This window comes from Nansenia antarctica, assembly GCF_963989245.1.
Source record: "Nansenia antarctica genome assembly, chromosome: 7".
Classification (NCBI taxonomy): domain Eukaryota; kingdom Metazoa; phylum Chordata; class Actinopteri; order Argentiniformes; family Microstomatidae; genus Nansenia; species Nansenia antarctica.
Genome location: NC_137677.1, coordinates 44,021,959 through 44,047,612, shown reverse-complemented (window position 1 = coordinate 44,047,612; position 25,654 = coordinate 44,021,959). Strand labels below are relative to the sequence as shown.

The 25,654-nt window shown below is 46.3% G+C and overlaps 4 protein-coding genes across 4 annotated transcripts; 1 reads left to right on the top strand and 3 right to left on the bottom strand.

The window, feature by feature from the left end:
• Positions 1–671: 671 nt before the first annotated feature.
• cops8 (COP9 signalosome subunit 8) lies at positions 672–12,228 on the bottom strand. The gene is made up of 7 exons (XM_080537172.1): positions 12,102–12,228; positions 11,414–11,484; positions 10,942–10,990; positions 10,319–10,451; positions 2,894–3,001; positions 2,570–2,632; positions 672–1,359 (listed from the first exon to the last, which is right to left on the bottom strand). The coding sequence occupies exons 1-7, from the start codon at positions 12,171–12,173 to the stop codon at positions 1,280–1,282; spliced, it is 576 nt and encodes a 191-aa protein (XP_080393298.1). The 5' UTR covers positions 12,174–12,228; the 3' UTR covers positions 672–1,279.
• Positions 5,914–6,993, bottom strand: trim63b (tripartite motif containing 63b; the record flags this gene model as incomplete). The annotated part of the gene is made up of 1 exon (XM_080535477.1): positions 5,914–6,993. One exon carries the CDS (start codon positions 6,991–6,993, stop codon positions 5,914–5,916), a length of 1,080 nt encoding a protein of 359 aa, XP_080391603.1.
• A 116-nt stretch (positions 12,229–12,344) lies between the features above and the next one.
• faima (Fas apoptotic inhibitory molecule a) lies at positions 12,345–17,944 on the top strand. Its single transcript, XM_080535572.1, has 5 exons — positions 12,345–12,448; positions 13,475–13,638; positions 13,907–14,135; positions 17,016–17,065; positions 17,216–17,944. The coding sequence occupies exons 2-5, from the start codon at positions 13,525–13,527 to the stop codon at positions 17,363–17,365; spliced, it is 543 nt and encodes a 180-aa protein (XP_080391698.1). The 5' UTR covers positions 12,345–12,448; positions 13,475–13,524; the 3' UTR covers positions 17,366–17,944.
• A 1,483-nt stretch (positions 17,945–19,427) lies between these two features.
• parp9 (poly(ADP-ribose) polymerase family member 9) lies at positions 19,428–24,368 on the bottom strand (the record flags this gene model as incomplete). Its single annotated transcript, XM_080536785.1, has 7 exons — positions 19,428–20,791; positions 21,064–21,226; positions 21,498–21,985; positions 22,213–22,285; positions 22,403–22,642; positions 23,070–23,288; positions 23,397–24,368. 7 exons carry the CDS (start codon positions 24,366–24,368, stop codon positions 20,496–20,498), a joined length of 2,451 nt encoding a protein of 816 aa, XP_080392911.1. The 3' UTR covers positions 19,428–20,495.
• Positions 24,369–25,654: the final 1,286 nt, after the last annotated feature.

Sequence of the window (25,654 nt, the reverse complement as noted above, 5' to 3'; positions counted from 1 at the left end):
CCTCTCCTCCCACCATGTGGCGTCTTGTTTGTGTCTCAGAATGAAACCACATTTGATCATTTTACGAGTGTTTCTGTTTCCTCTGCAGAGAGACGTCAGTTCCCTGGCCAGTTCCCCAGCCCGACCTCTTCTGAAGAGGGGATGAAACTGACAGACATGTGAACTCTGACCTCACAGCCCTGACAGACATGTGACCTCATAGCCCTGACAGACATGTGACCTCTGACCTCACAGACATGTGACCTCTGACCTCACAGCCAGGTGATCTCTGACCTCACAGTCCTGACACAGGTGACCTCTAAGAGCAGACACAATGGATTAAGATCAGGGTAGGCTGGTGGAGGTAGAAATCGGAGGACAAACTCTACCTCCACCAGCCTCCACTGATCAAGATGCTAGAGATGGAGACAGCTGCCTATCTACTGGTGCAGTAGCCTACTTGTTGCACACCCTAACCTTAATAAAAGACCGTACCATCAAATGATCAAATATGATAACCACAAACAAATATAAATAATCAAACAATCTACTGTATTTTGAATCCACATGAAAGAAATCCTCATTGTAGCACACAACCATGGGAAAGCTTTGTTATAAACAAGCGGACATCCAGAGATGAGACACAGACACCCAGAATTAGAAACAAACAAAATATTTATTCATGAGTGAAAGGTTAACACAAACTGCAAGTCTAAAGATGGAAGAGTTTGTTGGAGCGAGGGGGTTTCACATTTCAGAGTCACTTTCCTTACATGTAGATGATACTGGATCTACACGTGCTGTTGACACCTCCAGATATGAACTAGACATGGGGACACCTGCCAAGAGTTATTGTATCTTGTACCTGGACTATTTAGATTGAAGGCAACCTTTGAAGGTTCAGAGAAGGCCTTGCGTAGAGTCTAAAATTATAATGATCAGGTTTGCGGCTGCAAAAACCTGCTGCAAAACCTGTTGCAAAACCTGCGACAGCTTTAAAAACCTGCAGTTCCATGTGAATCAGGCGGTTAAAGAAACTCCCAAAACAATATAATACATCATTACGTCATGAATTGGAAGGTAACAGGACATTTACAAATCAATATGGTACCAGCTAGTGAGCATGATACAGTTAACACAGGTCAAGGGCTGAATGTGTGTGTGTCTGTGTGTGTGTGTGTGTGTGTGTGTGTGTGTGTGTGTGAGTGAGTGAACGTGACTGGGGGAGACCATCTAGGGTCCATCCCAGCTTAAGGAGGAGGGTGTCCTCCTCAGTGCAGACGGTTTGAGGAGGAATTCTTCAGTTCTCAAGGAAAGCCACGTAGTCAGTGAGTCTGGCCAGCTGCTGCTCGTTAGGAACCAGCGAGACAGGGGGAGGATCTGGAGAGAGAGAGAGACAGAGAGAAAGAGAGATGAGCAGAGGGATCCCTCAGAGCCAAATTCTCTCTCTCCTGTATCACCTCCCTGTCAGAGCACCGCACACATGCTGCAGCCCAGAGACAGCATGCTACAGCTCCTCTCCTCCTCCACCCAACACTAGTGAATCACCACCACCTCATACTCTCTCTCTCTCACGCTCTCTCTCACACACACACGCACACACACACACAATAGCAGGCCCATCATTTCTACAATCATTACATTACTATTCGGTTGTTAAGTCTGACATCAAACGTGACGTTTAGCAATTTCCGGGTCCAAACCAGAAATTCCCTGCACCAGAGTACCAGTGTTTTTTAGACTCGGATCTATTCATACAACAAGGGGCACTTTCCCGTTTTTCCCATATTTGTCAGCGTCTTTGAGCCTCGGAAAAGCGGTATATAAATATAATGAATTATTATTATTACTGAGGCATTTCGAAGACAGCGCCTCAGCCAACTTTGGACCTGGAAACACGTCACGACTTAACAACCGAATTAATAGCAAGGCTACTGGCTGCTTGTGTAGTGTTGCGTAGTCTAGCCTAGCGTAGCCTAGCGTAGCACATGTGCGCCACAGATGTCCACCATGACGGTGAACTGATTAGAGAGAGAGAGACTGCTGAACAGTACAGACACAACATAAACACAATGTTTACATCAATAAATATGTCTATAACAGGTTTGATCACTGGCCACCCAACTGGACCTGTCCACATGTAGGGAGAGAGGGATGAGGTGGGGAGAGGCAGAGGAGAGAGAGGGGAGAGGAGAGGAGGGAGGGAGGGAGGGAGAGTGGAAAGCGGAGATCATAGAGGTGAAAGAGAGTACGTGAAAGAGTAGAGAGGGAGAACTTCTCCAACGGGGCAGCCAAAAATGTGAAATGAAAAAGAAAAGCCAGAGAATTCAGGTGAGAAGGAGGAGGGGGGGAGGGAGGGGTTGGGGAGAGGAGAGAGGGAGAGTAGGAGGAGAAGTGACAGGCCAGTGTCAGAGAGAAAATAAATGACCCATAATTCACTGCCCTGGCCCTGGTTTCCTGGAGCAGACCTTCAGCACAGGATGAGGGCGTGATGGGCCAACTCAGGAGGAGAGGAGAGGACAGCGGGCCGACAGGACAGAAGGGAGAGGAGAAGAAGAAGAAGAACAACAACAACAACAGCGCCACCTACCTGGCTTCTGAGGCATCACCATCCTGGTGGCTGGATCAGCCTGCCATCCCTGGCTCACCACACCTGGGGGGGGGGGGGGGGGGAAGAGAGAGAGAGAGAGAGAGAGAGAGAGAGAGAGAGAGAGAGAGAGAGAGAGAGAGAGAGAGAGAGAGAGAGAGAGAGAGAGAGAGAGAGAGAGAGAGAGAGAGAGATTGCTACTCAGCCTCTACGGCAATCTCAGTGGCTGATTCTGAATGTGTACAACTAGGACCACAATGCATCTGGTGTTGGCGACGTGCAGCCCAGAGAGCTGAGAGGTGTGTGTGGACTCCCGCCCCGTCTCACCCTTCACCGCCTCCTCCACTGAGTAGCCTACGAAGGCAGCAAAGTCCTCCGCCGTGATGGACGTGTAGGCCTGGGCCACCAGCCCGTACGCCCGCCTCCGGGTGCTCTCTGGAGGAAGGGGGGTGGGGAGGGAGACACATGTGACCATAGGGACCGGAGACACAGACAGATCAGTCTCAGTGCACTGGTTACACTAGAAAGCTTTCTGTAAACTGCAACACAATATGGTTTCCCTGCCTTACATTAAGACTAGAGAATAAACTCCTCCTTCTCTGGGGTGTCGTATGTGTTGTCTGGCCGAATGTTCAACATCAAACCCCCCCCCCCCACACACACACACACACACACACACACACACACACAAACACACAATTAAAACATGTAAATGCCTTTCTCAGCATGATAGTGGAAACAGAGGTAGGAAAATCGAAGAGTCCAAAACAAGCTCAGAGTCAGACTAAAGGCACCTGCTCCTTGACGACATCAGCAAACCCTCGACCCGACACAGCTGACAGTTAACCCTAACACACACACACACACACACACAATCACGCTCTCTCTCACACACACACACACACACACACACACACTCTCTCACACACACACACATACACAATCACGCTCTCTCTCTCTCTCACACACACACACACACACACACACACACACACAATCACGCTCTCTCTCACACACACACACTCACGTTCTCTCACATACGCAATCACGCTCTCTCATACACACACACAATCACGCTCTCTCTCACACACACACACACACACACACACACAATCACGCTCTCTCTCACACACTCACACACACACACACACACACACACACACACACAATCACGCTCTCTCACACACACAGACACTCACACACACAATCACGCCCTCTCTCACACACATACACACAGAATCACGCTCTCTCTCACACACATACACACAGAATCACACTCTCTCACACAGACACTCACAATCACGTCCTCTCTCACACACACACAGAATCACACTCTCTCACACACACACACACACACACACACACACACACAATCACGCTTTCCCACACACATACGTTTGTTTGCTGCTCTGAAAGGTCTTATGTACTAGCCTGAGGTTACGGCCTCGCTGCCTTATCGCCTAGCAACAGTCTCTGTGTACACGCAACAACAATCCCCCGTTCGCGGCAACACCGCCAGTGATGGTAACAATAACAACCGGGACGAGAGGAGACAGCTGGAGGGTGGGTTTGGTGGGAGGAGGGGGAGGACAGTCTAAAAGTTCTCCTTTCTCCTACACAGTTTCCTGTGGTGGAAGTGGAGACTGCTTGTTAAATGAACAAAGTGATGTTTCCAAGCAATCTATGGGTGTGATGTCATGGCTGGAAAAGCACTTGGCCAACGAAGCTGGAATTTGTGTGTGTGTGTGTGTGTGTGTGTGTGTGTGTGTGTGTGTGTGTGTGTGTATTGATTCATCTCTATTAGAGAGTCCAGTGGGTGGACAACCAATTTCACAGGCATGGGGACTATTGGTCTGATGGGGCCTATTCAGTGACTACTAGGCTATGTGCTGCAACTACTGTAGGGACTACTGTATGCTGTGACTACCGTGGAAAGCCATGGAAGCAGATCACCTCAAGGGGATTTCTGTAACATGGTCGCCTGGTGTGTATTTTTACCTCGGCCTGTGGCCTGCTGACCATACGATAAGCAGCTATCCACAGATGACTCACATAGCACCCCGCCTACCCACCCGCCTGCACCCTCTACATACCTCTCTTAATCTCCTCACACGGGTGAGACTAAAGAGACTTTCTTGACCAGCATCCCTTTTTCAGCCCGAGCTAGGTCAAAGGCTAACCCTAACCATAACTCTTAACACATTTGAACCAATTTGTAAAATTCTTCTTTTTGAGTTTGCGGGTCAGGCGACAGGCCCTTTAGTTGTCCCCTCCTCCCACTGGACACAGGTCAACATTCTACTCTGGCTGCCCCCCCTTGATGATGACGAGTCATTAGCAGGCGTACACTGCACTGTTGTTACCCGTCTACTTGTCTCCACATCGAAGCGCAGATGAACGGTAGGACACAAGGAGAGGAAGCCACTCTAGACTATTGAGACACACGCACTGCTGGGTTAGCTGAGCAAGGCGGTCTGTGACGGTGTGGGGGTGGGGTTGAGAAACAGGACCCCCACCTGCCCTTCACTGACACTCTATATCAGGGCCCTGTCGTTTCTCACCCTCTCGCCTTTTATAAATAGACCCCAACTCTTCACCAACTAGGCCAGGCAGGCGAGGCCTTGGCAAGGGCGCTTATTTTTAACCTCCTAATCCTGCCCAGTCGACATGTTCGGACGAACCCAGGAGGGAAGGGTCCCTCCAGAACAGTTAAACTGTTCTCATCTTCAAACTCATTTTTCTGGATGCACACGTGTTTTTCCTGTGTCGTAATGAGAACACCACAGTAAACAGACGCACATGTACAGGAGGCAGTTTGAAGCTCCTTTATTTCAGCTTCCAGTGAAGACAGATCATTCTGTCACCAGTTTAAGTGCACGCAATCATGTCAAGCATTTATCAATTTGATACAACCATAGACATCCTAGAGTCAGATGAGAAATCACTACACACCAACCTAGTCCCATTGCTGTCTATCTACACATGAGAAAGTGTCTTCAGGTGTAAACAATCGGAGTGGACATTTGACCTACAGAACAACATTACATATATATCAGCATAAACGTGATACCGAAATACAAAAGTATAAAAAGAAACATTATAGTTTACAAAATGGCAACGTTTGAATGAGTACAAAAAAGAACCACTACATATTGCACTCATAGCTAGGTTGAACCATTATACCCAAACCTCCTATTATGACATTCAGACCACTAAGAAGAAGACTATTGCCTTCTTACTTATTCCCACTTCTCAACAACTCAGACATTGCAACTAGAGTCCCTGCCAGTAATGTTCAGGTGAAAGAACCTTCTTAAGTACACAGTTTATCACATTTTCAAGTTCCATCACTCTTCTTCTTCTTCCTCCTCTTCCTCCTCCTCCTCCTCCCCTTCCGCATCCTCAAACTCATCATCGTCGAGCAGTCCAAAGTCCATCTTAGCCAGCACGGTCTCCACATGTTCTGTAGCCAGGGTGAAGTGGTCCATCTTTTCAAAGCCAGGCTCGGGCCTCTCCTCCCCCAGCGACCCCTTGGCGGCGTCCTTGGTCTGGGTGATCAGGCCTTTAGACGCCAGGAGGAACTCAGCCGCTCCACTCTGCTCAAGCGCCCTGACGGCCGTGTCTGTCAGCTCCGAGCCAGACTGCAGCTTCTCCCCGTAGCGCTGGGCCAGGGCCCGCAGAGCTGCCACCTTCTCGTCCTGCTCCTTGCCTATCTGTTCCAGCAGCAGAGCCTTACGCTCCTCCAGCACGGCGTACAGCAGGTCGAAGCGCTCGGCCAGTCCCTGCTTGGCCTTCTGGGAGTTGTCCTGCACCGCGCGGCACGACTCCTCCATCTGGTTCAGCAGGGCCTGCAGCCGCGCGTTCCCTGCCACCAGGGAGTCGATGGCGTTGCTCAGCTCGCCCTTCTGGGCCTGGTAGATGCTGGCGAGCGGGGACACCTCACAGTCCTTGTGCTGGCCGAACACCTTGCACATGGAGCAGGTGGGCGTCTGGTGGGTCACGCAGTAAATGTTGATCTTCTCGTCCTCGTGTTCCAGACACATGGGCTCCTTGGAGTCCTTGGGCTTCAGGGGGGTCTCGGCCCCGCCGCCGCCGCCGCCACCTCCGCCGCTCCCCTCCTGCTGCTGCTTGTAGAGGTCGATGATGTTCTCCACCAGCAGGTTGCGCTGCAGCCCGTGAACTCCGTGGCGGTCCAGCACCACCTCGAATCGGCAGGTGGGGCAGCGGAAGACGCCGCCAGAGAAGCGGTAGGGGTTGCGCGAGTCGTAGAGGTCGCTGGCGCAGCCTCGGCACAGATTGTGCTGGCAGGGCAGGATGACCACGGGCTTGGTGAACATCTCCAAGCAGATGGGGCAGCTCAGCTGCTTCTCCAGGCTCTCCATGGGGCTGGGGGGTCGCACCACAGACCCTGTCCTCTGGACGTCCATACTGAGGGGTGGGGGGAGATTTCTCCTTACAGCTGACAACTGGAGCTCCTTTAGGGCTTCTTAAACCTCTTCACGGTGGGTTGTGGGAGACAACTTCTCTCTCTACAGGGTTAGAGAGTTGGTGCTATGTGAGCTGAAGCGGAGCTCTTCTCCGTGGTGTCTGCTGCTGCTCCGAAGGGCGTAGGAGTTCTAGCAAGATAACGTCTGTTCTGAAGACGGACACCAGAAACCCTGTCCTTTATACCGAGCACTCCACTGCCCAGACACCCGATCCGACCCCCCTCACCCCCCACCACCACCACACATTCCTCTCTGCTTGTTTGCCAGGCTCTATTCTGAGAAAATGGCCCCTGGCCCCCCGTGGCTGCCACATGTCACATGTCACACTAGGAGCCCGTGCAGTGACAGTGGGAGGGGGCAGGGGTGTGTACTGCATGAGCAGAGATAAACAAGGCCCATGTGCCAGGCCCAGACAGTCACACTGAGACATAGAGTTCTCTTTATGGATCAACAGCATGCTGCGTCAACACACTCCTGACCTCCATCGAGCTCCAGGATTTCCAAGAATATTGTGGGACTGACAGAGCAACATGATGAGGCGGCTGTGGCGAAGGAGGAAGAGCCGGCGTCTAATGGCCGCAAGGTCGGCAGATCAACGGTTCGAACCCCGGCTGGCCACATGTCAAGGTGTCCTTGGGCAAGACACTGAACCCAAATTGCTCCCAATGAGCGGGCCGGTGCCTTTCATGGTAGCTTGGTGTGTGAATGTGTGTGAGAATGGGTGAATGAAAGGCCATTGTAAAGTGCTTTGGAATAAGGCGGTATATAAGTCAGTCCATTTATGATGATAAAGTGGGACTACGTTTCTTCTTAGTGGGCCTAAATGAACCCATTCCCGACTGTGCCAGGCTTTCCAGGAATACCTTGGGATTGGTGTTGGGGTCAACATTAATATCCATACAGTTTAGGATTGTGATATTATTTTCTGCGACGATCGTCCTTTAAGTATATTCTTTATTTCACACTTCATGTGTTTTATTTTTTGTTAAAGAAAACGTGTTTTACATATATCGGAGCATATGCAGTACAATGCATTCGTCCCTTGTATCTAATTGTATTTATTACATTAAATTCCATTTTCTTTTAGAAAGTTTAATAGGTAGATGATTGAATATGATTTGATTAAACTGTTTCCTATCATGAAGCCTCCTACACACTGTGAGATTTATTGCAAGCCACACTGTGCGACATGGAACTAATAATCTTGGGTACGACCATCAATTTGATGCATGCACACTGTTTTGGACCCACAACCACAGATATTGCCACGACTGGTGATCTTTCGTCTGGGACAGCCCAAATTTGCACAGTCTGAATGGAGCTTAAAATGAAAATGACAGATCTTTGTGGCAATATTAAATCACTGAATATCGTAGTTTCCATGTATCTTGATAATATTGTATCATGAGATAATATTGTATTGTGAGATCTCTGGCAATTCCCTTAATTGCGGGACTTATGAACTACTATACTATTTTTAGTGGGCCTATACAGTAACTTTTCACTATAATTTCGAAACACACAATTTCGAAAGATACAATAGTTAATCAAAACTTTGACAGTCCACAACATCCTCTATGGGGGACTGTCAAAGCAACTGAAAAAGTATAACACTCGTGAACATTGTACACTAATCAAATGTTGCTTGTTTTCACACATTCAATAAAAAATGTTTATCTCTTCATATCTACTAACAAATTAGTTTTGCACCCTGTGTTACCCAATAATCTACAACAACAAAACACATCACACCCAGGTGCCTCCCTGACACATTTGGTTGCATTTATGACTGTTACACAACGTCAGTGTGGTGGGACAGTAGGCTCCTGGTCATGGAAAGGTCTCTCTTCCCTGGGGGGTCTGGACTAACTCCTGTGTACTCTGAGTGATCAAAATAAGGAGGGGGAGGGGAAGCAGGGGGTCCAGGCGGGACCAGGGGGAAGAGGGTGACCGTGGGAGGTACCAGAGGGACCAGGGTGACCAGTAGGCTATGTTTCTGTAGTACATTCTACTGGTAGGGGTAGAGCTATGTTTCTGTGGTCCATTCTACTAATGAAAAGGCCAGAGCTCATGGCTGGATGTTTGAGTCATTCAATAACACTGTATGTTGTACTAGCCATCAATCACTGCAGTCATAACTCAACAACGTAAGGGACAGTAGAGTTAAATAGCCTCTGAGCCCCAATTTTCATGTGCATTGTTGCATTGCAACATTGTTCAAATCAAGTTGCAATTTAAGTTGAGTTGTACGGTATGTTTTGCTCTGCTCAGCACTATTTGCTGAATCAAATTGGGGCCCTGTATGCTCATTGAGATAATGCTGCTAAAGGTTTAGATTAAACTTGTCAGACTAATGCCATACATAACCCTAACCCTGCATATAAACTACAATGGGACCATCCAACAGACATTCAATGAGGACTAAAGGCCGCTTCACGCTTCATTGACAACAACGCAACCAGGGGTCTGCGCATGTTCCAGTGAGCGACCGGCCGCGTAGATGTTGCAGACCATTGAATGGTTGGTTAACGAACGGAGGCGGGGCTGAAGTAGTTCTATCGGTAGCTTGCAAGTATCATTGAAGATTGAATTAGTCATCATTCAATTCCAGACAGTGAAACATGTTTGCAAATGAAAAGAAGAAGCTGGAGAAAAACAAAGAAGTGGAGCTGCGGCTGGGAATCAAACAAAGCCCACCTTCTTCGTTATGCTCTCCTGGCGGGACGTATTCAGAAAGCACTGTGACAAACTATCCTGTTTAAAATACAGGCAGTCTTTGTTTACTAGCTAGCTAATTAGTTTGTTAGCATGCAGGACAGTCTGACTTCTGCTACCCTACTTTGACTGCAGCTGTTCTCAACCATTAATTATGTCATCGGTAATATGAAAGCCAAATATGTGTGTTCTAACTAGAGAACATGACACCACAACACACAGGCTGCGTGTAGGCTACACAGACGTATGAATAATCAGCCATTTGCTCCCTCCGCCACCTCACAGCTTGGACACAATACACTGTATGTAGTGTGCAAGTGGCACCCCCTGGTGGGCATCAACAATTCTGAATGTGCAACTGTAATGTATACAAACCAAGGTGCATAGAACTAAGTAGTATAGAGAAGTGTAAGGGCCATGACAGTCGAGTAAGACGTTACGTGCTGTTCTGTCTGTCCCTTGGATACATTTTCTAGTAACCGAGTGCTCCATTTTCATTTTTTCCCCCATTGAGAGCCTCGTCTTAAGAGGGTGAGAAAGTGTTCAGTACCTCTCAGAGCCTCCATGACCGGCAGGATGTTCTCAGACCACTGGTGGGCTGCGATTGCTGTGTAGATGCCTGGGAAGTCTCTCTGCCATATGCGCTGGCCCACCGCCCATACTGCTGTCAGCTCTGGGTTAGCCTGCACACACCAACAGCACCTCTGTCCATTAGAGCTGAACAGTATGACAGTATGCCACAGGATAGGTCTTGCTGTTAGCGAATTATCATTTAGAGCACGTAGATGTAGATAGAAGATGAGTGAGAGTGTTTGTGTATATGTTACGGTACATGTGGGAATACGGTACATGTGGGAAAACTAGGGTTAGGTGCTAGGGTGACTTGGTACATGCTGGCATGTCTAACCCTAACCCTACCCCTCACCCTAACCTTAACCTTAACCCTAGCATCCTAGCACCTAACCCTAGTTTTCCCACATGTACTGTATTCCCACATGTACCGTAACATATATATTAGTACACCGACATAGTATGCACAATCGTTCAAGCTACAACCACAATAAATGCTATGACAAAATAACAGCCAAACAAAGCTGTATGTCATGAAGGGATTCAGATAAATCAGAGGTGAGTCTTCAAAACAGCAGTTTGCACAAAGGAAACCCTTCCCACCGATTTAATGGCTGGTGGAATCCTCTTCCACAGGTACCGGGCATTATTCCTGTAGAAAGAGAGACAATAAAGTCACATGTGATACATGAACCCAAACCAAGACTCAATGGTGGTGGTGGCAATTCTCACAAGTCTCAAACAATTGCTTTGTTGTGCTCAGGTTTTTGGAGTGTGCATTAAAGGGCTAGTTCAGGTTTTTAGAGTCTGTATTAAAGGTATAGTTCAGGTTTTTAGAGTGTGCATTAAAGGGCTAGTTCAGGTTTTTAGAGTGTGCATTAAAGGGATAGTTCAGGTTTTTAGAGTGTGCATTAAAGGGATAGTTCAGGTTTTTAGAGTGTGTATTAAAGGGCTAGTTCAAGTATCGAAGTTCAAGTTTAATGAGTAGGCGACACCAAACCAATAGTAGTGAGAATGGCGACAATGCGGGTAGCTGTCATTTAGTACTAAACACAAACTCGTGTGTCTGACCCACATGTCATTGTGCAGCAGGTAGAGGGACAGCAGCTGGGCGTAGACCTGAGGGGTGGCGATCCCACCTGGAGCCTGGGGACAGAAGGAGAGAATCAGCCAGGCTATTAGTATTCTGGCCAGCTTAACCATCAAGCTGCAATTTTGTACACAATCATTTCGTTCTGATTTTAGAATAACTAACATTGACATGGCTTAGCTGAGTTCACATGTCCCTTGACATGACAACCACAGCAGCATAGCAGCTAGCTATTTCGTGAGTTTAGAATGATACGGTTCTATCTCCGTTTAGAATTATAAGGTTCTATCTCCGTTTAGGGCAGTTCAGAGATATTGAGCGTCAAAGTTTTTACATTCCAGGCATTATGTTTTGTGAGATGGAACCTTTGTATTTTATGAATTAGTAGAATTACTAACTAAAAAATGTCAACATTTAAAAAATAACACCACACAGGCATTAATAAACACCTAATGGATCAGATTATGTAAAAAAACTCAATTTTGACAAAAATTGAGATAGAACCTTATAATTCTAACATCACGACTTGAAACGAAGGCGAACATGTCAGAGTTAGCTCGCTGGCTAGCCGCGTCGCACTTCGCTAGTAACAGTAGACGGCTAGCTGCCCGCGAGCTAACTTGATAACAACAACAAACAGCACTGGTTAGTTAAACGGCAGGGTGATGTTTACCTCCAGCTCCTGTGTTTCGCACTGCTCTAACAGTTTATCGTAGTTTTCATCCATTATCACTGCAGCAGGCATAATGGTCTGACTCCAGTGTTGCTAATGGTGACAGGTCAGGTGGGCGACACAGCTTGCACACGCTTTACTTCCGGGTCACGTTTCTGACGTTCCTCCCCCCATGTCGTTGTCATAGTAACTGCCATATCGTTGGACTGACAGCGCAGCACAGCTCAAGCCGCAGTCTACAGAACCAAATACTCATAAACATATCCGGATATCAGATCAACGCTATCTGTCTGGTGGACCCTGCCCTTGTGTAGTTTATCGTTACGCTAAACTGTTCATACGACAAGGTAAGGTCATCACATAGCTAGCTGGTTAACGTGGCTAGCTAGCTACGTCATTTGTTTACTCATCTGACTTGAGATGGTCTGGTTGCCATGCGTGTTGCCTGGCTAGCCATCTCATGACGTTAGAATTATAAGGTTCTATCTCCATTTTTGTCAAAATTGAGTTTTTTTTTACATAATCTGATCCATTATGTGTTTATTAATGCCTGTGTGGTGTTATTTTTTTAAATGTTGACATTTTTGAGTTAGTAATTAATAAAATACAAATGTTCCATCTCACAGAACATAATGGAATGGAATGTAAACACTTTGACGCTCAATATCTCTGAACTGCCCTAAACGGAGATAGAACCTTATCATTCTAAACGGAGATAGAACCTTATCATTCTAAACGGAGATAGAACCTTATCATTCTAAACGGAGATAGAACCTTATCATTCTAAACAGAGATAGAACCTTATCATTCTAAACGGAGATAGAACCTTATCATTCTAAACGGAGATAGAACCTTATCATTCTAAACTCACGATCTGACACCGTCTATAACATGTCTGGTAGTGGTCGGGGTAGTTAGAAGATTGCTAACATAAGTTCACCTCGTTCGACCAGCTTGCTAAGTTAAGTTGCCTAGATAGCTGATGATACAGTGACCATGCGAGTTCAAAGACTGTGCCATCAAAAGTAAGCCTCTTACTGTCAGCTAATGCCCATTATAGACTTACAGATAGATGCAAACACACACACACACACACACACACACACACACACACACACACACACACACACACACACACACACTGGGGTAGCCTGCAGCACACTCCTCTTCATTATACTGCAGTTGAAACGGATTGACAGTAGTATTATTAGCTACCTAATGCAGTATTGTAGGGGTGATGACTCAGTGTTTGGATACGGTTGCTAGTGGTGTTGGGTTGTACTGTAGCTTGTTGACCTGTAGACTGTTTGATGAAACCACAGGCAGTGGTGAGTGACCCCTGAATAGCCCGCCTTGTCTGTGTCGCCCCCTAGAGAGACCTGCTGCCCCAGGAGCCCCGCCCTCTGGAGAGGAAGAGGACAGCATGTCGGGCGACCTGGTCGGGGTGTGGGAGGTGGCTCTGAGCGACGGCATCCATCGCATTGAGTTTGAGCACGGCACCACCACTGGGAAGAGGGTGATCTGCATAGACGGGAAGGTGACCGAACCACACCAGTGCTTTCTTTACTAACAAATATCACCCTGATCGGAATTGAACTTAAGAATAATACTGTCAATATTATTACTAGTATTTTAATAACTTAGTAAACGAGCTCATCTGTTGCTGCCAGTGTCGCCTATCAGCCGCACACATGATCTCAGAGTCTCCTGGTCCAGTGACCGATCATAGAAGTGTGCCATCATCATAATCATCATCATTATCATCATCATCATTCTTCTTCTGTTTGATTGGTTGGGTACACCAGGAGGTGGTCCGGAAGGACTGGATGTTCAAGCTGGTGGGGAAGGAGTCGTTCAGCGTGGGCGGAGCCGAAACCAAGGCCACCATCAACATCGACGCGGTCAGCGGCTTCCGCTACGAATACACCCTGGAGATCGACGGCAAGAGCCTGAAGAAATACATGGAGAACCGCAACAAGACCACCTCCACCTGGCTGCTCAACCTGGACGGCGGCGACTACAGGGTGGTTCTGGGTGAGACACACCGCCTCCCCGCCCCACCCCCCCACTCTCTGTCTGTTCCCTCCTGCCTTCCTTTGTCCGTTCCCTCTCTTCGGCCCTGCTACAGCAGTGTAGAAATGACATCCCTGCCTCCTTCCTTCCTTCTTTTAGTTTTCCCTCCTTCCTTCCCACCTTCCCTCCCTTCCTCCCTTCCTTTCACTTAATCACTCGGTCTTAACGTGATGAGATAGATCAAATCGACTGTAGCTAATCCATCCTGTATGACTTTGACCTCTGGAGTCATGTCATGGATTTCCTCTAGGGAGGGGGAGGGGGGCAAAGTGCTAAGAGTAGTATAACTAGGGGAGGCTAGTGGAGGTAGAAATCGGAGGACGGGCCCATTGTAATGCATAGAATAGAATGAGGAGGATATGTGCTGGATACCATTCCTCATTCCATTCCATTTGTTATGAATGAATGGTCTTTATTGTCATTGCTATAGTACAGGTACCAAACAACGAAATTTGGGAGGGGTGGCTCCACACCATCTCCAGAGGCTGCTTTCAAATGTGACTGGCAGCTGGACACACACACACACACAAACAGACAGTTCTGTGTACTGTTATGTTCAGTCAATGTTCTTGTGTTGAACGTGAATAAATGTACTTTGTAAGTAATTCTGGGACTTATTTCTTCTTTCATAACAATTTTCCTTCATACATTTACCTGTATGGCCGTGAAATAGGTCTTAAATTATGTTCAAAGTGGTCTTAAAAAGTATGAAATTGAACTTGTTGAAACCTGCAGGAACCCTGAGCTAGGTACAATTCCAGACAGCGTGGAGAACAGTAATGGAAGCAACCTGTTCTCAAAGCAATTATGCAGGTGTTAAGGTCAGGCTAGCTTTAATGCTAGCGCTTTCCATCAACCACCGCTAGTGCTAGGCTATCCATGTCCAAGCTGTGCTGAAATGAGGGTCTCCCTCAGTGGTCCCCGAGTTGAAATAAAGTCTTGAAATAAAAAATTACAAAATCCATGCAGGGTACTATGGTAGAGATAAGCTGGACTGTTTGTAGCAACAGGGTTTCTCTGTCACCCGTCAGATCTGCAGATGTTATATGAGGGCAGGGCTGATCTCTTGATCTGCTTAAAGCCCACACCATCTCCAGAGGTCTTATACCATCTGAACCCAACAGGTTAATCTCTATCTATCTCTCCCTCCCCCCCCCCCCTCTCTCTCCCTCTCTTCTCTCTTTCTCTCTCTCTCTCTCTTTCTCTCTGGTAGGCCGAGGTGTGTGGCCTCTCCCAACCTTTGGTTCTATCTCAGTTCTGATGAAGTCACCTGTTCTAAGAACTGCGTGTGTATGGCCGTCTGTGTGTGTGTGTGTGTGTTTGTTTGTATAACAGGATTGCATTGTATTTGGCAGCTTAGTTGATGTACTCAAGAGAAGTGTCACCAAGCAACCGGGTATTGAAAAGCTGGGTATTTCCATGACCTTCGCCCCCCTGGAGGTAATTGAGGCAGTGTTGTTAAATACAGTGCTCATAAACTGAGAGATAAACAGAAGCCTTGTGCTCTGGCAGCAGTTATTGGCATGCCCTCTCCTGCTCTCTTGGCCATGTCAGTGAAAGAGATACTGCGGGTTAGTGTGGCAACACAGCGTGGCACAGGGGAGGGCAGGGATGGTAGATAATACAGGGGCTCAGCACACACACACATGGCAAATGGACTGCAACTGCGACTGGATTCCAACTCGCTTTACAATGGCCTCTCATTCACAAACCGGCAAGCTACCATGCCATTTGTTAACTCTGTGTTCTATGTGCTCATGTTATCTGTTGCTTGTTGTTTCTGTGTTTTCAGTTTTTTCCACATTGTCAGCGTCTTTAAGCCTCGGAAAAGCGCTATATAAATATAATGAATTATTATTATTATTATTATGCAAGGCACATTGGGAACATTGGGAGCATTTTGGGGTGCAGTGTCTTGTCCAAGGACACCTCGATACATGGAAAGGAGGAGCCGGGGATCGAACCGTAAACCTTGCGATCATTAGACGCCGGTCACACACATACACATCATCATCGGCGGTCACTCGTGGTTCTTGGTCTTTGTGGGTCTTCAGGTGGTCCAAGAGGCCGATCCTGGAACCGCATATTTCGGTGCGGTGTGGGCAGGGGACAGTGTGGGCAGGGGACAGTGGTGGTGATGGCGGCTGATGGTGGCTACTCGTCACATCCATTCACTAAGGGAAAACTACTCTACCCCACCTTAGGACAAGATACTGTACCTCAGGACAAGATACTCTACCTCAGGACAAGATACTGTACCTCAGGACAAGATACTGTACCTTAGGACAAGATACTGTACCTCAGGACAAGATACTGTACGTCAGGACAAGATACTGTACCTTAAGACAAGATACTGTACCTCAGGACAAGATACTGTACCTCAGGACAAGATACTGTACCTCAGGACAAGATACTGTACCTTAAGACAAGATACTGTACCTCAGGACAAGATACTGTACCTTAAGACAAGATACTGTACCTCAGGACAAGATACTGTACCTTAGGACAAGATACTGTACCTCAGGACAAGATACTGTACCTTAGGACAAGATACTGTACGTCAGGACAATATACTGTACCTCAGGACAAGATACTGTACGTCAGGACAAGATACTGTACCTTAAGACAAGATACTGTACCTCAGGACAAGATACTGTACCTCAGGACAAGATACTGTACCTTAAGACAAGATACTGTACCTCAGGACAAGATACTGTACCTTAAGACAAGATACTGTACCTCAGGACAAGATTCTGTATCCCACCTTAGGAATACTGTGATCTCACTTCCTGTGTAACCTTGACACCTCTCTCTGATGTTCTCTTGGTCTCTCCTCCACAGAGAAAGACACCATGGACATCTGGTGTAATGGAGACATGATGGAGACGGCGGTGAGCATTTCTGTAACAATTGTCCAGCTAACCACAACCACTGTGTAGAAGTCACTCGTGACTGACCCTGGGGAAAGTTCTGATCTTAATGGCTGTCTTTACGTGTGTGTGTGTGCCTATGTCTGTGTGTGTGTGTGTGTGTGTGCGCAGGGGGAGTTTGTGGAGGACGGGACAGAGACACACTTCACACTAGGAGACCATGACTGCTGCATCAAGGCTGTGAGCAGCGGGAAGAAGCGGGAGGGCATCATCCACACTCTGCTGGTGGACGGCACGGTGGTCGCCGAAAGCACGGAGTGAGAGAGAGTGCGTGAGTGTGCGTGCGTGTCTGTGTGTGCCTGCGTGTGTGCGTGCGTGCATGCATGTCTGTGTGTATGTGGGTGCGTGCGTGCATGCATGTCTGTGTGTGTGTGGGTGCATGTGTGGGTGCGTGTGTGGGTGCGTGCATGCATGCGTGTGTTTCCAACTCTACTGGTGTGGTCTGGAGTCACCTAGCATCCACCTCTATCTCCCGGCAAGCTGTAAAGAACCTACCGGTATTCTAAATACCTAAATAAGTTGGCAACCAGTGTGTGTGAGACAGTGAGGGAGTTTATTAGAACTTAGTAGTGTGTGTCGGGCACTTCGTCAGAGCAAGGCAAGTCTTTTTGCGAATCAGGGACTGAATAGTGCACACGAATAAAACACAAACGTTTTTTATTTTATTTTATTAACTCTTGAAAGTTTGTGCCCTGGGATAATTCACTGTGTCAGCCTGGTGGTGTTAGAGCCATGGGAGTGTCTCGTAGTAATGAACAGCCTTCGTACAGCCGTCCCCATGGGCGTCCGCCCTGCTGTAACAGATCCCGCTAGCCTCTACCGAGGATCTGGGGACAGCCGTGGGTACAGGTACAGGTAGAGGTAGAGGTAGAGGTAGGGACAGCTGTGGGTAGAGGTAGAGTTAGAGTTAGAGTTAGAGGTAGGGACAGCTGTGGGTAGAGGAAGAGGTAGGGACAGCCTGGGTAGAGGTAGGGACAGCCTGGGTAGAGGTACAGGTAGGGACAGCCTGGGTAGAGGTAGAGGTAGAGGTAGGGACAGCCGTGGGTAGAGGTAGAGGTAGGGACAGCCGTGGGTAGAGGTAGAGGTAGGGACAGCGTGCAGGCGTATAAAAGGGAAGAATGTCTTATCTCTAGTAATCGTCACATTCCAGAGAGTGCATTGTTGTATGTGAGAATGGTCCTTTGTACAATGTAGAGATTCACAGTCCATGCAGCTGGCTTAGAATAATGCAATAATGTGCCAGTAGTGTATTTGTGTGTGTGTATGTGTGCGCGTGCGTCCGTGCGTGCGCGTAGGCCGCGTGTGTAGGCCGCAACCTGTAGCCAAATAAATTGTGCTAGCTGAAGTCAGTACAACCAGTCTGTAACCTAGCATAGATGTTACAGCATGTCTCGTGTTGATGAATAGATAGTCGGCCCAAAAGCAGCTATCTGACCGAGTCAGTCCAGGCTAGTGGGGAGGGGTAACCGTAACCTTGTCTCCAGGCTCTGGGGAGAGAGAGTAGTCGGTAGGGGGAATATCTACCAGTAATAGACGTTCATAAATGTCCCAAAGGCTGAAGGCAGTGGGACTGGGCTTTGATGGACAACAGAATCAACTGTGCTTTTGCCCTCTAAACCTAAGGGACTCGTGTATGTATTGTAAATTAAAAGAGCATTGTATGTATTCAGGAACAGTTACATATACACACTGTGTTTGTATATGTATATTTTTTTGCTTTACTTGTCAAGTGTTTCTACATGTTTGTAATACTGTATATTTTGTTCAAAAGTGACTTACTATTTTATTAAATCTAAATGGAATTCCACTCTCTTCCTTATTGTCCTCTAAATGTCTGTGGCCTGGTTTCTCGGACAAAGACCAAGACTTGGGCTTATTCCATCAACGTCACTAAACCAGGGGGGTATTCCATCAACGCCACGGAAGGAAAATCCAGGCTTATTTTGATAAATCTTGCGAGATTTATCAAACTAAGCCTGGATTTTCCTTTAGCGACGTTGATGGAATACCCCCCTGGTCCTGGACTAAACACGATGCTCAAACACAGTCTCCATTAACAGTGCATTCTAGTGCAGGAGGCTTTGTCAGTGTTCAGGAAACAGCACCTGTATGAGGAAGTGTGTGTCTGGGCATTTGAGCGTCATAGTTGTGTTGTTGTTGTCAGCTGAGGGAGGAGTGGAGCAACATACCGTACCTAGATTAGATCAGTGCAGAGATGTAATCAGAGATGTGAGCACTTCAATCAAATGGCTGTCCTGTTTATTTAATTTCCATTGTGATACAATAACAGTTGGGTTAAAACTCCAATGATGATCTCAAATGATCTTTATTTGTTGTCATACAAGGTGGAAGGTGTCAGAACCTAAATGTAAGCTGTTGTACAGTTGCATTCACGAGTGTTTTTCTCCATAAGGCACTTACATTCTCTACAGCATCAGAACAGTCATTTCTCTAACTCACGTGTATTGGCACATTACATTGAACCATTCCAGAATACATCAATCAAATTCAACCATAACCTGATGTATTGTCTTGTTGTCTGAAGGCAGGGAAGGACCTAATACTCATTATCCAGACACCTGCTTCTTTAAAATAATCCATAAAACAAATAAAACTAATAAAACAAATTAACATATCCACTCAAATCTTGAAAACAATTTTTGACAACCTTATTACTGACAACGAAGTAGAACATAAAAATCATGCCTAACCAAAATCAGCATGAAATTATATACAATCAAAAAAAGATTTCTTGAATTGGTCCATGAAAGCCAGTTGATCGTGCATGTATATAGCCTACAGTAGACCATCACTGAACCCCATATAGATCAACAAGGTGCTTCAAACACAAAATCATTTCACAATCATTTTTCTGTATCAAATCAATCATTTCTAACCCCTCATGATATTGAAGCAAATCAGCGCCAGTCCCATATAAACAAATACATTGTTTAACAGTATACGTATATTCTCTCTGTTGATTTTACTAGATTATGAAAGCGAAGCATTCAATTCTAAACGACGGTTGCAACATTACCGGTAGCCTAAGTAGGTTGTTATACAGTGCGACTGGTCTTTTTTACGGCTTTGTAGCTTTGTATGGAAGCAAGAATACCTGACCATATCTCAAATAATCTGCTTTTGACTGATTTATTGGAGCCTAATAATGTTGGATATAATGTTGGATATAGGGCCGGTTTCACAGACAAGGCTTAAGCCTAATCCTAGACTAAAAAACATCTTCAATGGAGATTTTACATTGAAAGTGTGATTTAGTCCAGGACTAGGCCTAAGCCTTGTCTCTGAAACCGGCCCATAATGTTGGAAGATGTTAGTTGTTAGTATGACATATTGAGCTGTCATGTTGTGCGGGGGGGGGGGGGGGGTGCTCTCACTCATATTTCTTTGCCCGAGGTTTTTTGCAGGTGACCAGGTATTCAGGTAGGGCTTGGTGGCCATTGAAGATGACACAGGTGTCTGTCCCCCCTGTTACACTGTCGTACATGTGGAGTGGGTCTGAGCCCCGTGACGGCGGCACAATCAGACCAGGTGAGCCGACGGTGGAGGTCCCCTTCAACACCCGGGCCTCTATGAAGTACAGGTACTCCTCCTCTGGTATGTCCTTCCCCAGCTGCAGTGCTCCACTCACACTGCCACTGAAGTAGATCCCTTCTCCATACTTCTGATCTGTGGAACACATTGGCCCATGCTTACACCAACCCTATGCTTTTAAATCCACTAATCCACACAGGGGGGAGTGAACAAGAGGCGGGACACAGTGAAGGTATAGGAGAGACAGGACTATCATCAAATCCTGGTGTAATGTTTTACCCAGCAGGGAAAGGTCTGTGCTTTGTGAACATGCAGACTGGCATAGTGAACTATGTATGAATGTCATAGGGACTTTACATTGGATAGCTATTTTCTAGACACAGTGGTCTTGTAGTCTACACTCTTACCAGCAGGTGGCGCATACTCCCTCTGGCAGCCCACCCTGCAGACGAGGTCACAGAACTGAGCAGGCAGGCGCTGGAACATCTTCTGGCCTGGACCAGATATCTGGAGCTGCTTCTTCTTCAGGTCAAACAGCTGCTTCAGGTCCTGGTTGTCCACCCTCTCTACCTTCAACACAACAACCACCGGCACCTCACATGAAACATATTCTATAACTAATATTCTAGATTATTCATGCCGTTTCAGGCCTTAAATCTTACTGTCTACACAGTGACCACAACAGCTCATCATTTTCTATATTAAAGAATCCATAATTGATTTCTTAGTATAAAGAACCATTCATAAGTAGTTATTATTCAATAACCGTACAACTGCAACTCTTCACTATTTAAATAGAGGCTTGGGTGAAGATGGTTGTGTCTTAGTCAACAACACTCACCCTGGTTATCTCAAGCTCCCTAAACAAATAAAGCCCATCTTTGTATTGAGAATGAAGGTCGTCAATAGGCTTCCTGTGATGAGCGGAGCTTCTGGTTGATTGCAGTAGGGGCATGGTGAGACTCTCCTCATCTTTAGCAAACTCCTCCTGCACCCTGCAGCACAGGGCCTCCAGCTCTAGCACAGCCCCACTGATGCCTCTCCGCTCCCCCTTGATGATCAGACCAGCATGGCAGTTCTGGAAGAACATATCAATGGTGACCCTCCACTTGGCCTGGAGGGACAGCAGCTCGTCATGCTCCCTCTGACCAAAGTGCATGATGAAGTTGTTTTGAATGTGGAAGAAGTCAGCAGGAGGGCAGAGGACACTGAGGATCCATTGTTCAGCCTCCTTCAGTGTCTCTACACAGGCACCGCTTAGCTCCATGTGAGGGTTGACAGTCTGCCTCGTAGCTCGGCTGTCACGATAGTTGTCTGTGTACTCAAGTCCTTACAGATTGAAACGAGAAAGAATCATTTTGTTCAAAATCTAAATGCAGCATATAGCAAATAATATTGTGATATTATTTATGATGACATATTATGATGAGATGATTAGTACGGTAAACCTGCAAGAATATATTAATTGATAGACAAATATATAAATATAATATAATAACATAATAATAATATAAATAACATAGCGCTTGGCCCACTTCTTTAAACAGGGACTTCACCTTGGGTGGTAGTGTGGGTGGAGCCAGAGTGTTTTCCTGTGTCCTGAAGAGATCTCAGTTGTTCTTTAAAAGCCTGTGGAAACACATAGATCAGGAGAATTGGTAAAATCTCATATCAGTTTCAACTTGGAATCAATTCATATAGTACACATTAGAGGTACAGCTCTCTTCTCAATGTGTGTGTGATCACCTCTAGTGTACTTATGTCGGTGGGGTAGATTACAAAATACACATCCATCCTCTTTCCTTGGTACTTGTTGGCAAAGTCTGCCAGTGCCCGAGTCATGACCTGAGCCACCTCCGGTTTCTGGAACCCCAAGTTACCAGTACCGATGGCAGGAAAGGAGATTGAGTTGTGGCCACTTCCAGATGCCATCTGCAGACATTTTATGATCACTTCATGAAGGACCTGGGAAGGACCATGAAGGACCTGGGAAAGCAGAATGTGGAGCAGCTCAGTTGAAGCCTCAGACCCTGTATAAACTGTATCAATACTGTATAAAGTAAACTGTATCAGTTGTATCTAAACTGTATCTATCTAAACTGTAAACTGTATCTAAACTGTATAAACTGTATCAATTGTATCTAAACTGTATCTATCTAAACTGTAAACTGAATCTAAACTGTAAACTGAATCTAAACTGTAAACTGTATAAACTGTATCTATATAAACTGTATTAACTGGCCAGACTACAACAACAGACCGTATCACAGAAGAATAACGATATGTGAAGTTAGCGTGTCTTAAAAAGGATTATTTCAGTTTGATACAATGGTCATTTCCTTTACTCATTGCATGAAGAACTCGGATAACAAACAATGGCATTACGAAATACATCACAGTAACTTAATGATACCTTTTTGGCTGAGTAACCGTCATTCCGTGCACAGACAGTGTGGTACACTTGTTTGGAGTGTAGCCTATATCCCTTGGTGACAAGGACGCCTCCAGTGGTCGCTTTAGAATAACCTATTTCATCTTGCATTTGGCTGCCAGCTGCCTGAGAAATTGCTTTGGAGATCTCCCCGATAGACAACTGTAGATTCTCAGAAGTTGTGTTCACAATTACATCAACCTGTTTAGAGAAACACATGTAACATAGATGGAGTGATCACAAAACATTGAATGTTAAGCTTGTATAACACATTCTCTTATAAGCACATACATAAACCTCAAGTCTTACCATCTCTTTTTCAATATTCCCCGTTTTTAGGGTCAGACTGACATTCTCAATCTGAACTGTGGATGTTTGAGGTTTGGTAAAGTTTTCCTCATAGCTACTAGCTGTTTGGCTGTGCGAATTGTAGCCTTTTCCCTGGCCATGGGCTGAATTGTAGCCTTTTCCCTGGTCCTGGGTTGAATTGGAGCTTGCCCCATGGTTTGCCAGTACGTGGCTATATGACGGCATAGATGACGAGCCCAGCAGCTCACAGCATGCTCTCTTCATCTCTGTGACTGACGCCTCGTCATGGTTGACCAGGCGAACCTCCAATGGCGGGGAGGATCTCCTCACACCGTCATACGATTTCAGGGTTGTCACAATGACGTCTGCACACTGTGGCAAGGGGAAGTTGAAGAGTCCGGAACTCAGGGCAGGGATGGCCACCGTCTGCAGTTTCTCCTCCTCAACTCTGCTAAGGATGCTCTTAACTGCCTTCTCCAACAAAGAACGAGCTTGCTGAACCATTTGTTTTGTTGGACGATATGGAAGTTCTGGACCCACAGCATGAATTATCTTCTTACAGTCTAGAGACCCAGGTTCAGTGACAATAGCATCTCCTGTTGACAACCTTCCATATGTTTGTACATGTTTGTTACTCAAACTCTGGATGGCCGGACCTCCAGCGTCACACAGCGCTCGAGCCAGACCTGCCCCGTGTTGAAGATTCACATTAGCCGCATTGACCACAGCATCCACGCGGTGAGTGGTGAGATCGTCCTTCCACACGGACACCTTCAGGCCCCGGGGCAGCTGTATGGAGAACCTCTCCTCTCCACGCTTCCTGGATGGTCCTGCACCGCTCGCAACATCTACAAGATGGAACACGGCAGTGCAGCCAAACTTACTCTGCAGGGCCTCTAGCAGAGCAGGGCCACATTGCCTCACAATGTCCACCATGGCCTCATCCATAGGGATCTTCTCTGACTTGGCCATTGCACACGGCGGCAGTCCAATGGTATTCTGCAAGGAGAGACAAGAGTGTGGGTTTCATATCATGCCAGTCATTCAAACGCATGCATTACACTGAATGGACCTCCAGGCACATACCAGCTTTGGACTTTAGTTGTGGATTTGTTCAGAAACAAGGAAAAGGAGTGCATACCATTCTTACAACAAGCACAAAAATTGCAGGGTGTAGTAGCCATAATGTATTTTGGGATTTTTTCATTCAGTATACAAAAATCCCAAGGCATTTTCCCCAGCCAATACATTTGCGACGTAGCCTATCAGTTGGTGCGAATGCCACTTAACCATGCCACTTAGCCATGGGTGGGGTCATTTGACCCTCGATCAAATTGCATGACCCTCCTTTCATTACTTTTCCTAGATATACGTTCTACCACCCAGTATCCTAACATTTCAAAATCACATCAGCATAAGCTAGTATAAAGCTATTTTGCAGTTTTTCTGTGTAGGAGGCAGGCTAATTTACAAGACGGCCAACTAGTGGTCGTTGTGTGTAAATGGCAGCTTTCCATTGTAAAGACTATGGTCATTTGACCCCCGAGGCGGCTCTTATGGTAGGTAAAAAAAAGGCACGGATGTTCTAGTGTTAATGACAATTTCGTCACGAAAGGGACAGCAGTTAAGGACATGTTAGTTAAGGGACAGCAGTAAGTAAGGAAATCGTGAGCTTATCTCCGTTTAGGGTAGTTCAGAGATATTGAGCGTCAACGTTTTTACATTCCATTATGTTTTGTGAGATGGAACCTTTGTATTTTATGAACTAACTCAAAAATGTCAACATTTTAAAAATAACACCACACATGCATTAATAAACACCCAATGGATCAGATTATGTAAAAAACTCAATTTTGACAAAAATGGAGATAGAACCTTATAATTCTAACGTCATGAGATGGTAGGTAAATTCAGACGCCTGAGGTAGCTGAACACAGAACACGGCAACCGGCGCCTCTGACTGACGCAGGTGTGTCTGGTACAGCAGAATGGTCATAAGGAATATAAACACATATAAATAAATACATACGGGTGTTTCAGACGCATTGTAAACCTTCTGGCTCGAATAATGACTTGACACATACTTAGTCTATCGCGAGTCGCCACCACAACAAATCGGAGTTAGCTTCGCTACGCTAGTAGAAATACACGAGCAGAAATGATACTGTCCAAAACAAGAATCGTTTTATCAAATGATGTCTTCAATTCATTTTTTGACTAAAAAATACTTACCCGAATGTTTCAAACGACAGTGTTTT

What these genes read in the sequence shown, in the direction of transcription:
- cops8 (XM_080537172.1), bottom strand. Translation starts at nt 12,173, where the DNA reads ATGCCTGCTGCAGTGATAATGGATGAAAACTACGATAAACTGTTAGAG. An exon ending in GCGAAACACAGGAGCTGGAG is followed by an intron (nt 11,485 to 12,101) that starts GTAAACATCACC and finishes TTCTGTCCCCAG; the next exon opens with GCTCCAGGTGGGATCGCCAC. An exon ending in GGTCATGGAGGCTCTGAGAG is followed by an intron (nt 3,002 to 10,318) that starts GTACTGAACACT and finishes CCCTTCCTCCAG; the next exon opens with AGAGCACCCGGAGGCGGGCG.
- faima (XM_080535572.1), top strand. Translation starts at nt 13,525, where the DNA reads ATGTCGGGCGACCTGGTCGGGGTGTGGGAGGTGGCTCTGAGCGACGGC. An exon ending in TGATCTGCATAGACGGGAAG is followed by an intron (nt 13,639 to 13,906) that starts GTGACCGAACCA and finishes TGGGTACACCAG; the next exon opens with GAGGTGGTCCGGAAGGACTG. An exon ending in GAGACATGATGGAGACGGCG is followed by an intron (nt 17,066 to 17,215) that starts GTGAGCATTTCT and finishes GTGTGTGCGCAG; the next exon opens with GGGGAGTTTGTGGAGGACGG.